Genomic DNA, 16,315 nt, shown 5'->3' with positions numbered 1-16,315 from the left:
CAGTTTAAGAATCTTGGTAAAACGACTGTGTGATCATTTTAGAGGATGCGGTTTGTGGTGCTGTTAAACTGAGTTGAATTAGAAGTGTTTCTTTGATTCAGCCTAGCACACTGACTTGAATGTGGTTACTACAGTAATGGGAGCGTGTTTCGGTGCAACATATATGTTATGTACAGTATGTCCGTGTTTCATTATTAAACACAGACATATCTTGAAGTTGTATGATTCATCCTAAACTAAGGTAAGAGTCTCTTGATTTTAATTTCCATTTAATCTCTAGTTGTCTTGATTGGATATATTTATGCTAAGCTAAGCTAAATGTGGCCAGGCTGCATTTAATGCGCAGATATAAAAGTGGTGTAGTCACTTTCTTTTTGACAAAAGTTAGAAGAGTTAGAAGAGTCCTTTAAATATGAACCTGGAGATTCAAGAGGCAGTTAGCTTAGCTTAGCATAAAGACAGTGGGATACAGCTGGTATTCAATGCACTCAGCAGCCTTGTTCTGCTAACAAGCACCTCTGAGTTTCACTAATTATCACATTATATCATGTTGGTTAAATCCTTACATAAACATGTAAGTGTAAACATTACAACTTGCAGTTTAAAGAGACAGAACTTGACTTCGATGCTAAGCTAGGCTAATCTACAGCTGGTCATGGGGTCATACAAGCATGTTGGCTTTACTATCATTTAATTTGTGGAAAGAAATACTTAATATTTGGGCATTTCACACACAAGAGAACTATTTCTGAGACAGTATTGAACAATATTATCAAACAATGTGAAACACTGTAGCCTTAGCCTATATACTGCCAATATCAGCTTGCAGGACTGTCCACAAAATCATCACACGTTCAAGCCAAGGTCGGACAAGTCTCTCTTGCGTCACGGATACCTGAGATGCATTCACAAATATAGCCCATCTCCGGTCATCTGAATGCCACTTCTGCATTGTGTTACTGTTTATCAGATCAGCTCAGCTTTGTTGTCCGTGCAGCAGCTTGTCCTGTCGCTGCACTCCACCCAAGTGACAGTTGATTGTGAAAAAAAAATCTAAATTCCTCATCTCTTTCTCTGTGCTATCGCTGCATCATTTCACGGCCCTCTTTCTGCTGCCACCAGCACATTCTCCTCTGCATGTGGTTTGATCTAGAGAGGACAACAGCACTACATCAGCAGGAAGGGAGAGAGTGTCAAGCTCGGTTTGAGTTTCTATAAGTAACATTAATTAAAAACGTGTGCATCACTATACATAATATATGATAATATAACAAAAAAAAACGTCAGTTAATCAGTTTGAGATAACATCACTACAAGCTGCTGGAATTCCTTAACAGAAATATGTTGGTGTGGCTTTTGAGAGCTAGTTATCGCGAGATTTGGGGCACACAGGTGCGAGGCTTTGAGCAGAGACTAATGCTACCTTCAAAGTCTTCAGGAAATTTTGACATTTTTCCTGAAACATGTATTTTTCAGGGGAAACGCAGATGACTAAATAAATAAATTATAATAACTGAATTCATTTTATAAATAATAAATAAAACTCTAACTTTACAAACACTAATGTCTTCCAATATTTCAATATTAATCCTAAATAAAAGTTTTAAAATCACTTAATATGCAACAGAATAGACCGTATTTGATAATATGATTATAAGGAAGCAGTTTCTGACTGAATTCAATAGTTCAAAACGCAAAATGTTAATATGAAGGGAATCTTAGTAAGGACTGTAACAACACAAAATATGGTTACACTTTGTACAGTGAATTACAGGTAATAAGACAAAAATGGGCCATTACATTGGGGTCAAGAAAACCAAATGAAATCTGGACACACAAATGCTATCATAAGCTGTTTTAAAGAAGGCAGACAAGGAGATAATCACAGTGGTAATTAAACCCCTAAATAAAATGAGTCTTCCGGTGACTGCAGACTGCAATTCATTTTTAGTGGTGAGATTTCCTTTCCCACCATCTGTTCCGAGCGCATCACCAGTGGGGCAACGCATTGCGTCACATATCGTGTATCGTGTTGTGAAATTGAAAATGCAGATAGATAGTGGGAAGTCAGTATTTACGCGGTGCACTTGAAGGCAACGAGAGAGACAGACAGAGAGAGAGAGAGAGAGAGAGAGAGAGAGAGAGAGAGAGAGAGATTTGTTCATCAGCGCTTTTCCGTTTTCTGACCACTCGCTCGCTCAGCCTCCTCTGTCGTGTCACCGGAGAGACAAAAAAAAAAAAAAAAGAGGAAGGAATATGGTTTCGTCTGACGCTCCTCCCGTTTCTGCTGTAGCGGTACTGTAGTAGGGGCAGGAGGCTGGGGCTCGGTCCGGCACAAATCCCCTCTCATATACCTGAGACAACCACATTCCCCGTTACCTACCAGGCTGCAGGAGCATTACCAGCACACCGGGAGACATAAATGGGTGAGACGCGACGCTTTTTTTTTTTTTTAATTCTGTTTCTAGTTTGGAGAATGCCCCAGAATCGCCTCCGAGCTGCGCCTCTGCGCATCTGGATGGGGAGGAATCAACGCCCGCTCCAGATGCGCGCATGGGTTTCAGCCTCTCTCCTTCCCCTTCTTCCTCTCTCCTCTCCTCTTAGTCCCTGCCTCACCTCCCCTGACGTCGCTTCATACACAGCACAGCTGCCTGTAGGGACCGCAGGCTTGGCGCTTTATCGCACATTTCCTTTTATTCATGATTAGAAACCCGCGCGTGGGCGTGCTTGCGCATCCGTGAGGAGTGCGATTTCAGGAAAAAAAAAAAAAAGAAAAAGAAAAGAAGCAGCGGGTCACATTGATGAGTTGCAGATGTTGACACGTTTACATTCACTCTGTGTCTGTCTGCCCAGTGCGCTGCTACACAGTGTTTGACTCTCCGTGGGTGAAACGGGCCTGGCCGATCTCAACATGGCCATCATTTCCCACGGCTCTGCTGCTACTGCTGCTGCTGCTCGACGAAATGCATGGCGATTAATCGGCTGCAGATTTGTTGGTCGACTAATCAGTTAGCCAAATGCTGCACAAATGAATTGACTGTCTTGTAGATGTCACACAGAGCAGGAGGTTTGACTTCCTTTCTGTTCTAATAATACTTTTCATCTATTGGCCATATTTAAGACTTGTCTGCAAAGGAGCAGTGGATCTATTGACTGGTTGATCAACTTTGTATATATAGACCAGTAATAGAGACATGTATTACTTGCCGGAATTGTGCATTTCTCTGCATGCATATAAACAGACATGCATCTCTAACCACAGGGGAAACTTGGGTTCACACACACTATACACAGCTGTCGATGCGGGATTGTCACCTGGTAATGAAAGCAATTGCAACAATGTGAATATGCATCACTACTGAACAATACCAGCCCTAGGGGATGCCTTCAACTGGATCCACCATAACAGCTTAAGTTAAATAAAGCCATATGTCCAAAGACTAGCCCATGTTAGAGTTCACTGGGTGAATATTCTTAAAACCGTCGCAAATTTGCTGCGTTAAATAATGCGCACGTGGCACTAAAAGCTGCAAAGTATAATGATTAATAAATAGTTTGGATGAATTATTCAACATTAGTACAGATAACAGTTTAATTTACCATGGTTAAAGTCATTGTGATTCCTGTGTTTTACATTAGGTTAGCCTGAAAAGTCTCTTCTACACACCAACTGTGCTACTGTTCCTTGGGCTTGTTCCTGCAGGTGTAATGAAAATAAAAATAAACCATCACGCTTACAGTAAGCGTTCTGACATTTCCGCAGTTTACAAAGAGAAAGAGGTGTTGTCCTTCAAAACTGGCAACAGAATCTTACTCTCACGTGGTTCCTTCTTTCACACTCAACAGGAACATGTGTTAAAATAGCCCACTTTCTATATTTGTGTGTACAGTATGCGACCAGAACGTGTTTCACTTTTCTCATTTGAAACTGAAAACCTTTCTTCTCGTTTTTGATGCCGGCATTGCTCTCGACACCTTCTCCATAACCCCAAACACGAATGCACCAAGCTATTAACCGAGAGTACAGTGATCTGGTCACAAGTTGCTTTCGACGGCAGACTTGATGAGCAGAGGGCGGTTGGAATTTTCTTTTTAATGTGGGAGAATTTGCTGAGGCCTGTGATCTGATCCACAGTTGGAGTGGGAGGCTTTGACTCCCAGTGGGCTCCGGTCCAGCATGAATGTTTTACAGACAGAAACGCACAGCTGCTCTTGACATCATCAGCAATAGCAGCGCTGAAACTCACCCACGGCTAAACACTGTAAACCAGTGAAATGTCAGCACGGCTTTGCACTGTTCACAGTGTCTGTATGTGCAATTTCCCCCTTATCTAAACTGTCTGCAGCTGTTCGGAGGACACTGCAGGCCCATCTAAGTTCCTGTGTGAGCAAGTGGTTTCTGTCCATGTGAGTGGGAGTTTTGTTTTGTCTGCAGGCCTTCGGATATTGTGTGTCTTTTCATCTCAAGTATTTGTCCTTTAAAAGTTAAAAGCTTTTTAATGTACCGTTACGGTCCAAGTTATATTCTTCATTTCCTTTGACATTTCAGCCAAACTTGTTAACACCTAGTAGCAGACAGTTGACGTGTGCTAGCAAGCAGGCAGTTAAGCGGTTAGCATTCATTTGGAGCCTTGTAATAAACTTTTCTTTGTGCTTGTAAAGTTAGCGTCTAGTGAGCTTGGAAACACATATCTCTGCCCTAGTCATAGATGTAGCTGCAGAGCTATCTTGTTAGCATATGCTAGCAAGCAGTTTTTGTATGTAAACATATGGACCTAAGTGCTCAACAAAATCAACATTAAGCTAGTTATTCTTCCCGTCAATGCTAAAGGCTTTTGGAGCCTTATACTAATGCATTTTCATTTGCATTATCACTACAACCTTCTGTATATCATCGTTACTGAAATGTAGCTACAGAGTCATGAACTAAGAGAGGCTGATAATCTTAATAGTTAGAGTTGTAATCTCATACAGGACTGAGATAACCACAATATGTTTCAAATGCCAGTGATGATGGCTTGTACTATGATACTGCACGTAGTACGTGTTGCGTCTTAGTACAAGCCATCATCTCTGGCATTTCAAACATTTTGCGGTTATCTCAGTCCTGCCTGCAGATTGATCGAATTGAAATATGTAATGAATGTCTTGTACGTTTCTGGTTAAAGGAAGTTAAACTGCTCTGTGCCTCCGTCGTAGGGGAAAAGGTCGTCTGTAGCTGCCTGTATGCTTTTTGTAATAATGTCAACGAATCCTGTGTAACGTGTACCTCAAATAACGGATTTGCTGGGAACTATTTTCTGCAGCAGCAAGCGCCAAAGGTGACGTATGCGGGATTGACGATAATAGATGTATTTAACTACAGTCGGTGAGGATTACGTGAATAAATAATGCTACAGTAGTAAAAAAGATAACATTAACACAACTTATTTACCTTTACTAAAGCCACTGTGTTGATCTATTTTGATTCCTGTGTTTTTAAGTATCATTATTAACCTATTATTCTTTCCAATTTAAATTACATTTGTAAATAACCATCATAAATGTCGACTTTATGGTAAAACAGTTGTATAAATTGATTAGATTGTGAAGGTGTACCTTATAAAGTGACTCCTGGGTCCGTTTAAAAACATTAAATAAAGGAAAATTGAATTACAGGACTATTTTTTATGTTATTTTGCATTAAATCAGCACAGATAGTGTTACTATTTTGTTTTTCTTGGGCCTGTGTCATGTTGTTTTAAGGGTATTTCTTTGCGTGTTTCTGCAGATAAAATCGAAACAACACATCACACTTACAGGGAGTTGTCTGCCATTTCTACAGTTAAAAAGCAGGAAAAAGTGTCTGATTAAAAACTGGAAACAAGTGCAGTCTTGTTAAAATAGGCCAGTTCCTCTATCTGCGGGATGTAGCCGCGTTCGCCGTCGAGTCTTTAGACATTATTGGAATCTTTATGGGACAAGAAGAGACCTGGACAACAGGCAAAAAGATAAACCCACGCCACACTTTAAGTAACAACACGCCTCATTTGCAAAATGCAAAGTTAATGCAAAACATTGTTAATTTATTTTTGATTCTGGCAGTTTAGCTGCTCCGCTATACTAGCCGGTGGAAGAAGTATTTAGACCCTATACATGCCTTTATCTTGTGAATTTTCCATGTCGCTTCCTCAAGAACAGGTCTGTCAAAAGGGCTTCCTGTAACTTGTGTTGCAGACGTTTTGATACTATCATTCTGGTTAACACGTAAATCATAGTATGAACGACAAGACATTAGCATGTGTTGTGTGACAGTGTATAGCTGCATAAATGAGAGATACTGGAGATACATGGCACACTGTGTTGTATTTCACAAACGTTTGTGAAATCATATCCAGTGGGCTCTTCCTGCGTAGCTTCAAATAAGACGGAGCTCCTCTCCAGATTGAGCATTATGTTACTTTTTACTTGAACCCTTATTTGCACTCTGTGATGTGCAGGAGCCACAAGCTGTCGTCGTCCTCAGCGGTTCATGTGTTGCTGACGGACGTGGGTGGGCGGGTGGACTGCGTGTGTGCTGTCCCGTTCTGCCACTCAGATGCACTGTAATGCGATTTGCGAGAACTGCCACAAGATATTAATTCACTTCTCCTTATTGAAGAACCTTCCACTCTCAGGTTGTCTTCCACTTCCCCGCAAACAACACGACCGAGAGCGTACAATGAAAACGGTATTTGTGCCACACTGCTGTCTCGTCTGCAACTAATCTCTGTAGTCATCTCAAGCCAGAATCATATCCTCCCCATCTGAGCGACAGGCCAACTTGGACAACAGTCGTCTGCTTTGTCTGCTCAATATTGATGTCTTGTGAAATTCTTCCATCTTCCGCGTGATGTAAGCTCTCAGCGATGCCCTGACCTTAAACTTTAACACAAATGCTTTTACAAGAAGTTTTTAGTTTTGGTTTGTCTCATTGTTCTGCGCATTTCATTGTATATACACACACGGAAAGAGTTTTTGGGGGGTTGGAAGCCAAGGTGTATGAGTCATAGCCCTCTACCCCTTTATACTGCTGTTCCCATGGTTACCCAACTCCCAAAACTCCCACACTGCATTGCCCCCATTCGCTACCCACAGTTTAGACAAGGATCAGGCCGCAGCAATGTATAGGTCGGGTTGGCGTTAAGAACGCTATACGTGATGGGACAGATTGGGTACATTTTTGCACGTATTATCCGCTGCACGTGCAGTCACATGTTATTTGTGCATGCGTGAGTTAATGTTTGTGATGTTTAGCCACAAGAAAGTCACAGAAGGTGTGTTTTGTTGGTTCGACACTGCTTACAGATTTCCCACTCTATTATTAGCTATATATATATATAGCATATTTCAGTCACGTCTACTGTAGTCTTTGAACTAAACGGGTGCAAACACGAAATGTGTTAATCCACCTCCAGTGAATCAAAGTTTATTTTAATCTGCACAAGGTTCATCAAAGTTATTTCAGCATGGGTAAACTCACAAGAATGCCAAAGGAACAGAGAATAAAGGATATTAAACTTTGTTCTGTTTCCCCTTCTACTAATTATTGTAGCTCTAGCAACCATGGTAACCTTGCACTTCTGTTGTTGAGATTCAAGGCAACAAGGAGTCACACAAACTGTGCAGATCAGGGCGCTGAGCTTGAGCTTTTTGCATCTTACTAAGCTCTGTGATGTTTCATGAATCATTTTAAACATTTCTTTTTAGTATGACAAATTAAGCCGCCTGGAACAGCCAACAGACAACTGTATTAAGAAAATCCATTTGGGGATACCTTGGCATCTGACCTAATCACCAGCGTATTCATCTGCACTTGTTTACATGCATGAGGAGGTGGATAGCTTTCCGGTGTGGTGTGTTTATGCTACAGAGTTCACAGTAAATGAGATCGCCCAGTCTTTTTCTATAGTTGAGTTTAGAGGGTTCAAGCGTAATGCCCAGGACAGCAACATTTATCAAAGCTGCAAAGTCATTCATAGCATGAGTTTCCAAGTGTGGCATCAACAGGTCCCATTCTTTTGTGCCAACAGAGCAATGAGCGATGCTTAGGGCATCTTGAGGTCTTGCTGTTCTCTGACCCATGCCTACGGTTCCAGTAAATATGGCTGACCATTTAACTGGTGATTGAGTCAACAAGTATTAATTGATGGAGAACCACAATACTGTAAACACAATGGTCGTACCAGGTGGATAACTCGTGTGTTTACCGACTATTAACATCAAATGGCCAGTCTTGGTTTTTTGAATATTTATCCAAGTTGCACAGTTGTTGTAGTTCAACAACTGGAGATGTTCCAAAACTGGCATCAATAGGTCATGTTCTTTTCAATGAAAGTGTTCATCTCTGAACAGCAGTAGATGTGGAAATGGCACGTTGTCTTTCAGGACATCCTGCCGTCTTTTGTGTCCTTCCCTTCATTTTGATTTAGATCCTATTCTTTGACTCCATTTCCAGTGAATATGACTGACCATCACTGAAATAACTTGCAGCTGTCCTCACGATGATACATGGGTTTATCCACCATTACATCTGGCTGCTGAGTTTCCAGGAAGTCAGTCTCACGTGAACAAGCTGACACATCCAGATGAAAATGCAGGGTTATTTAGCCAACTGGTATCCCTTTGTGGAGGCAGAGATCCAGTCTTGGTCATCCAGTTGATTTTATGGATTTGAAATGTCTTCTCCTAAAAAGAAATATTTATTAAAGCAGCAAATTAGTTGTAGTTCAACAACTGGACTAGGTTTCTGGCTTCATTTTTCAGGACGTCCTGCTGTCTTTCTGTCTCACATGTCATTGGATTGAGCTCCAATTCTTTCCAATAAATACAGCCGACCGTCGAGATAAAATGACTTGTAACCGTCCTCGTGATGGGTTTATCCACCCTTACATCTGGTTACATCACGCATGCTGAGTTTCCAGGAAGTCACATAAACAAGATGAAAATGCAGGGTGATTTAGTCAACTAGTATTCGTTGGCAAAGTAGCTGATCCCTTTTTGTTAAACTCAAAAGTCTGTCCAGTCTTGTTCTTTTCTTCCAGATGATTTTAGGGGTTTGAAACATCCTCCCTTAGATGGTAGTCTTTGTCAAAGCTGCATAAAACACAGATAATTTAAATGCCTGTCATCAATAGGTCATGTTCTTGTCAGCAAGTGTTTTCCTCCTTAATCAGCAGTAGATGAGCGAGTGTATGAACACCATTAGTTTCCTTGTTGTCTTTTAAGAACTCCTACGGTCTTCTTCCATGACTTTGGTTCCAACAGATATGATCGACCACTGAGCTGAAATGACTTGCAACTATCCTCTTGATGTTCCGTGGGTTTACCCGCCATTACATGTAGCTGCTGAGGTTTCAGAAAGTCAGACTCACGCGTGTAAACAGTTGAACGTCAACGGGTATCACTTGATTGAGAGCCCAAGTGCACTCAACAAAATGGCCGTTCCAGGTGGATAATCCACATATTCACATTCTGTCAGACTCAAGGAAATATACCTTTTTGTGTGTCGTGATCCGTAGAGGCATGATAGCCTTGTTGAAATAAACTAGAGCTATCCCTTAAAGGGGAACTACTGTTTTTTACAACCTGGACTTTATTTCTAGCATAAAATATAATCGTTTAATCACCCATATAACCCATCATCTTTGTGTCATTTGCACTCGTCTAATATAATTAGATCAGCGTATATCCATATAGCAAGAGTGACTGGGGCACCGAGACGCAGCCTCTAAATAACTCATTAACTGCCGCGAAACTCGTTCATTTCACCAATATTTTGTTATAATACGCTAGTGCTCTTCCCCGTTGAGTCCAGAGTTACCTATTATCATCATCCGGTGTCTGTAGATTGACCTACAGACCCTGGATGATGTCCTCTGACCTGCGATAGTCGGCTTGTTTGCCTGTAATTTGCTACCGCTATGGTTCGTCCACAACCTCAGAATCGGAAAAATATTCAGCCATGTTGCAAAAAACTAGCAGCATTAACGTATCATAACAAAATATTGGCGAAATGAACGAGTTTCGCAGCAGATAATGCGTTATTTAGAGGCTGCCCCAGTCACTTCCGCTATATGGATATACGCGGATCTAATTACTTCCTGAACGAGTGCAAATGACACAAAAGTTATATGGTAGTAATGATGAGTAAACGATCGTATTTTATGCTAGAAATAAGGTCCAGGTTGTAAAAAACAGTAGTTCCCCTTTAACCACGAGCATGTCATTCATGTTTTGTCAACTGTAATGTAAAAACATGAGAAGTAAGGAGGGAAACCAACCAACACCCTCAGCTGCTCAGTTTACAGCTTGTGGCATCAAAAAAGTTCTGACGGTTTAATGTGTATGTCAAGGACAGGCAAGATAAACAGAGTTTTAATTAAGGCAGTTGGGAAACAAAAAGATAAGGGATAATAAGAATATTAGTGTGGTAATTCATAGTTGATGGTTTAAAATGTTAAATATAGACTTCGAACAAAAACTCAACAGGATGTCTTTAATTAGTGAGTGAAATCAGATTTATATACTGATGTAATATTCTGCGGTTTTTGTGAGGTCCTCTTTCATTTCCAGTTGTGTCTGTAAATAAAACTTGCACAATCATCAAAAATCCGAAACCGCCACCAGGGAGTAAATATGGAACAATGTGGCTCCTCTTCCCTGTTTGACCTTTTACCGCCGCTTGTTGTAACACACCAACTTTCTCTCTCTCTCTGTGCACAGTGGAGGCCGTGGTGGAGTTCGACTATGAGGCTCAGCAGGACGATGAGTTGAGCCTGACGGTGGGCGATATCATCGTAAACATACGGAAGGACGATGGAGGGTGGTGGGAGGGCGAGCTGGGCGGACGCAGAGGTCTGTTCCCCGACAACTTTGTCAGGGTGAGTAATAACAGATGCCACACACCTCCTTCTCTGTCCCCGCTCTTTTCAAACCCACAAGTCTCTACAAATAGCAGCCAGGTAAACATGCAGTTGTGGTTTGTTTGGGGTGTTTACGTGTGTTTCCTTTGCTATTTTAGGTGCAGGAAAACATATCTCCTGTATCTTTCAGAGGCTGTCTAGAATTACAGTCAGATCGAATGTAGATATAAAGTTTGGTTAAGGCGTTTCGGTTTGGATTACGCTATCTATTAAGACATTTCCTCTTTAAGACAGCTTCTCGAGTAAAATATAGAAGTTAAGCAGCAAATGTTACACTCATTTTAATCATATTATTATGCAGCTTCTTCAATGAATGAGTTAAACTTAGCTAACATTGGAAAATGGTGCTTGTAGTGGTTTCATAACAGATAAAGCCTGAACAGTGGCGGGCTGTGTATTTTCCACCTAGGTCTTCAATGACCTCCAGCCTTATTCAAAACACCTCTTAATACGATCGTTATGACGCTGCTGCTATTCAAACCATCAACAACAGGACATGCAATAAAACAGGACGTTGCATCATATCTCATATAGCAAGATCAGTGCCATTACTAAAACCAGAAACTCACTTAGAACACTTCAAAAAGTCTCCTGTGACTCACTGCAGCCACCGCTGTGCACCAACGCCAAATACGTTCAATCCAGCAGAAACATCAATGTCGAACAGAAATATACATAAAAGATGTAAATATAATTAATTTTACTCACCAGAACTTAAGAAACACTTTAGCCAGAGGTTTTTCGTCGTCTGTCATTTTGACTGACAGGGTGATAAAAATCCCGTCATAATCTATTTTTACCCGTCACTTTAATTTTTTTAAATGATAATAATGACATATTCAATAGCATTTAATTTTCATTAACTTTTCATTAACTTAAGTACTTTTTCAGAACAGTATTTACTTTAAATGGTAAAAAAAAAAAAAAAGTTTGGGCTGCCGACACGTCTTGTCCGTAGTCGGACCGGGACTGCTAGCGCTAACAGCTGTTAGATGGCACCATGCTTCGGTGTTATGCAAACTTTATTGTATTGTAATTCTATTGTAATGTAAAGCAGTATTACACCAATTTAGCAGAGCACTCTTTTGACATCGGTTACTGTTTATATTACACTGTATAAATATAGACAATGTCTATGTCTATGTTTCAAACTGAAACAAAGGTAACTAGACAGAAGAAGCTACTTGATGAGTGATAACATTTCTTCAAGAAACTCTACAAGTCTGCCTTAGTATCGACTTGTTTTTTGGACATATTATCACCTGGATGACTGATTCTGTTTTCATCCGAACATGATGCCTAAATTACCCACAATGCATCTTGAACCACCATTAGTGCAGTCCAGAGTTTCAGAGTTATGCTAGTAGCGGCTAATGTAGCCTAGAGCAGCTAGCCGCAAGCAGAAGTGGAGAGAGCCTGCAGTTGTCTGGCTGGTGATCTCACTCTTTGGACTCAACCGGCACTGACTCAAGTCAGACGGTTTACTGGATTTTGTGCAGCCACTAGAGTGACACATAGCTTTACGCAACTTTCGTCACATGTGTAGTAACGCTGCACAGAACTTTTAAATAGACCGTAATATAGATGTATATTAGTCTATGGAGTTCCCCATTAGGTCATCATTTAAGCTAATGCACAAGCAGTTTTTTATTAAGTGATGATTGATAGTAAACTGAGTATGTTTTACAGATAGTGGCGCTAGACCTAAAATAAGTGTATTACAATAAATGTAAAATGGTAGCACATCTCAAATTTAAACTTGTTTATTTAGCTCATAGGAAGTTTGTGTCTGAAACATTTTGCTGTGGGACAGTACCACGACAAATGGACTAAATTATGACTTCAGTTTAAAAGGTTGTTTAAATTAGTGAAGGATGTCCCGATCAAGTCCCCTGATCCTGACTTTTTAATATTGAGTTTCAGCCGATCCAATCTTAAATAAACTCAATTTCCTGGAGATTCATAAACATTTTTCTTATCTGACTTGTATTCTCCTAGATCACATGCGCACCATGCAACTGTATTAAATCCAATAATATGAGTAAATATTGTGAGTAGACCTGATGAAATGTACATATTGTAATTGTGACTATCATACCTATGATATATGCTTATAACATAAGATCAGTCGTAAGATTAGGAAAGTGATTGGTCCCCTAATAACTGGGTATCATCGTCGGCTGTGTGTCAACTCTGCAAAGGTGTAGAATTTGGTATATTCCAATAATTGTGATAAAAATATTTAAACGTAACGATCCGTTGTCCCCCTGCAGTGGTCTTGGTACACAAATGGTTAACAAGGTTTGAGGCAACAGTAATGGTGCGTGTGATGTTTAGCCACAGGAAAGTCACAGGAGGTGTGTTTTCTTATTTCGACACTGGTTGCAGATTTCCCACGCTATTATTAGGCTATAATATAAGTCATCTGAGACATAAATGTTTCCGTTTAAGTTTCCTCAGTTCATATGGCATGTGTCAACGAGGTTACTGGTACTAGTGGGTAGGTAGAAGAGGCGAGTCAGGTGCAGATGCAGGGTTACATGTACCGTAACTTAAGTTACGTGGCAGTTAGTCTGGTAATGTAGGCTGCTGTGTTTATAATAGTTCATTAATGTGTCTTCAAAGGAAATTGCAACCAAAAAAAAAAAAAGCTGAAAAAGGTCCCATTATCTCCTTACCAGTGTCAAAATCAGTTCATTCGTTAATACAGAGGATTAGATGTTACAATCCCTTGTGCCAAAGCCCCAGACAAAACACATTTAGAGAAGTAAATGCTGCTGGCTTGTACGGCCCGCTTAGCAGCGGACAGTGGACAATTCAAGCCTTGTGAAATATTATCTATCCAAATGATTGTACAGCCCGTTCAGCCGCTAAACAAACAAAGAAATATCGCTACCAACCAACATGAAGGCATCAGATGCCTGGCCTAGTCAACGGCAGTATGCAGCATGTCATTGGGATTTTCAAGTGGGCACCTCCCTTCACTGATGTTTCGTTAAGTTAGGCCCACGACGCCTCGAGAAGGCTTAACAGTGAATTCCAGCGTCCTGGAGTCACCCCCTTCCATGCCGCCACTGCACAACCCCGTTTTTCTCAAATCTCGTTGAGGTTTTAATTGATTAGTTTACAAATTAAAAACAGAAACAAGTATAATTTGAGTGAGAAAAAATAATTGCCAGCTCATGTATAGTTCATCTGACCTCTTGCTGACCAAAGATGTTGGTTTGAAACTGTGCAAAAGCGCATCAGATGTGTATGAAGTAGCAAAATTGTCCGTTTGCGGTGATGAGAAGAGGGAAGTCTCTTGTTTGCCATCTCATCAGGGGAAGTAGAAAAGTCCAACAACCCAAAGGGCAGCAGCAGCAGCGCACCTCTTTTTGACAACGCTAAAGAAGTCTTTCTATTGTCAGGTTGTTTTCTGTGCGGCCGGGCTTCATTTGTGCTGACCGAATGTCACCGTCAGAGAGCCAGACAATGAGCCTGCAAAGACCGCGTGTGTGTTTGTGTGTCTGTGTGCGCCAGACAGAGGGAGGCTGTGAGTAATGACCGGTCTGTCACAAGACCTCAGTTATGGGAATCAGTGACATTAAGCTTTGCAATCCCGATGAATGTGTGTGTTTGTGTGTGGGAAGTGGACACACAGGTTGAAGATGTGACAGGATGTGAATGTATGCAAACCGCCCCTCCCCTCCAGTGTCGTCATGACTGACGACAGCCTGGACAAATAACTAAGACTAAACTTAACAGTTTATGTCGTTCATTCTTGATGCTGTCAATGCAACTGGTTGAGTAATTTAGCTAAGCAACGGCTCTTTCAGATTTCACAAGACTGCAAGTTGCCAATGTTGCATTTGTTAGTTTTTTTTTTTTTTTAGGTGTTATGAGTGATTAGCTGCTCGAGCAAACAAGCGGAGCAGAAATATATAAAAACCACAAAAAGGAAATACTCAGTTCTGGCAAATACCACATGTTTACTTATAGTAAATGTCAAAGTCTGTCGACGGGGATCTCAACACGGCTCCAACACCTTAAAAGAGCTGCAACACTTTAATTTAATTTTCTGGTTCAGGGTCACTGATTTGATTAAGTATAAGTTCTTGAATAAGTTGCACATTTACGCATTAAAGCCGCTTGTTTCATTCGGTGGGTTTGCTATCAATAAACACACACACCTTCACAATTAAAAGCCGCAACCAGACTTTTTTTGGTCGCTTTTGCGGAGACAAATTGTCAAAATGCTTCTTTATGAATCGACCACTTGATTAATCCGCTCATTAGCGCGGCGTGCTCTCCTTCTGAGAAAAGAAGTGGCTCGAACAAAGTGAATTCCTCATAAGCGTCCCTACAGAGTCCCAGCAGAGGTAGAGGATATCCTGTTTATGGGAAGTTGCTGGAGCCATGTGACCTCTGTTCATTAGACAAGCAGATATTGCAAATCAGCGCCACATGCTCTGATTTGACACAAAATGCTCCCGAAGTGAAGGTAAACATCGTTCTTGGAGTTTTGAGAAAGCAAAGAGCCCGTCGAAGCTGGACTAATTTTATTATGGACATAAAATATATATTTAAATTTTTGCCGCAACACTTGATTTGTTTCATTATTGAGTTGTGTGTTTGTTAATACCTGAAACATGAAAAACCTTTCGTCTTTTAAAAATATGCATTTATTAATGGAAGTAGACCATATCTTCTCGGGCCAAAAATTTACAGCCAGAGAAAACAGGATGGAGGAGGCGGTGAAGCAGAAGTTGACCAGAGCCGCAGCAAAGAGGAAGAAATTAAAAACACTAATATTAAACACAGCTTTCAGATTGGATTAAACCTCAAATGAGCATCCAGCTAGGTTGTCGGCGAGCTGTCATGGATGCTTTGCTCCAGCGCCGGTTGGTGACGTCATCTGTTTAAAATTTCACAAGGCATTTGATTGGTTGGTTGGCGCCTCGCCATTAGCTCAGCTTTGATACGTGGAGCAACACGGCCATCACCTGTTGGGGGTCTGGTTGGTGTTTTATGACGCTTGTTTTTGCTCCATATTTGCTGCTGTGCCCCTACATATACCCACTCACCTGTCCGCTATGCCCACCTGTTTCCACTCTGTTAGTCACTTTCCTCTGCACCCCCAGCCATACTGCCCTCACAAGTCAGTCGTGTCTATTGATTCTGCCTTAGCCTGCTCCTTGTTAACTAACACGTTGTTTCTTCAACTTGCCTCCTTTGTCCTGCACCTCATCAACGCTTACAGTACGTTATTTTTATGCAACCCAGAGAAGCAGACATCCTGCTTCAGACGAGTAGACTGCTAATAGCATAGCTTAGTATAAGATGTGTAACCTGCAAAGGCAAGGTTTCAGAGTTTGGGGGGCTGCAAACCA

General features: G+C 41.0%; 1 protein-coding gene across 1 annotated transcript in view; it reads left to right on the top strand.

Moving 5' to 3' along the window:
* Positions 1-2,209: 2,209 nt before the first annotated feature.
* Positions 2,210-16,315, top strand: part of sh3kbp1 (SH3-domain kinase binding protein 1) — a 39,454-nt gene continuing 25,348 nt past the window's right edge. Inside the window, exons 1-2 of the mRNA XM_084566775.1 lie at positions 2,210-2,426; positions 10,744-10,901. Coding sequence (XP_084422901.1) covers positions 2,423-2,426; positions 10,744-10,901 — 162 coding nt within the window. The 5' untranslated portion in view covers positions 2,210-2,422. The remainder of the gene's footprint in view (positions 2,427-10,743; positions 10,902-16,315) is intronic.

This window comes from Chelon labrosus (genome assembly GCF_963514085.1).
Source record: "Chelon labrosus genome assembly, chromosome: 18".
NCBI lineage: Eukaryota > Metazoa > Chordata > Actinopteri > Mugiliformes > Mugilidae > Chelon > Chelon labrosus.
The sequence above is the reverse complement of the archived record's forward strand: the minus strand, read 5'-3'. Positions and strand labels throughout refer to the sequence as shown.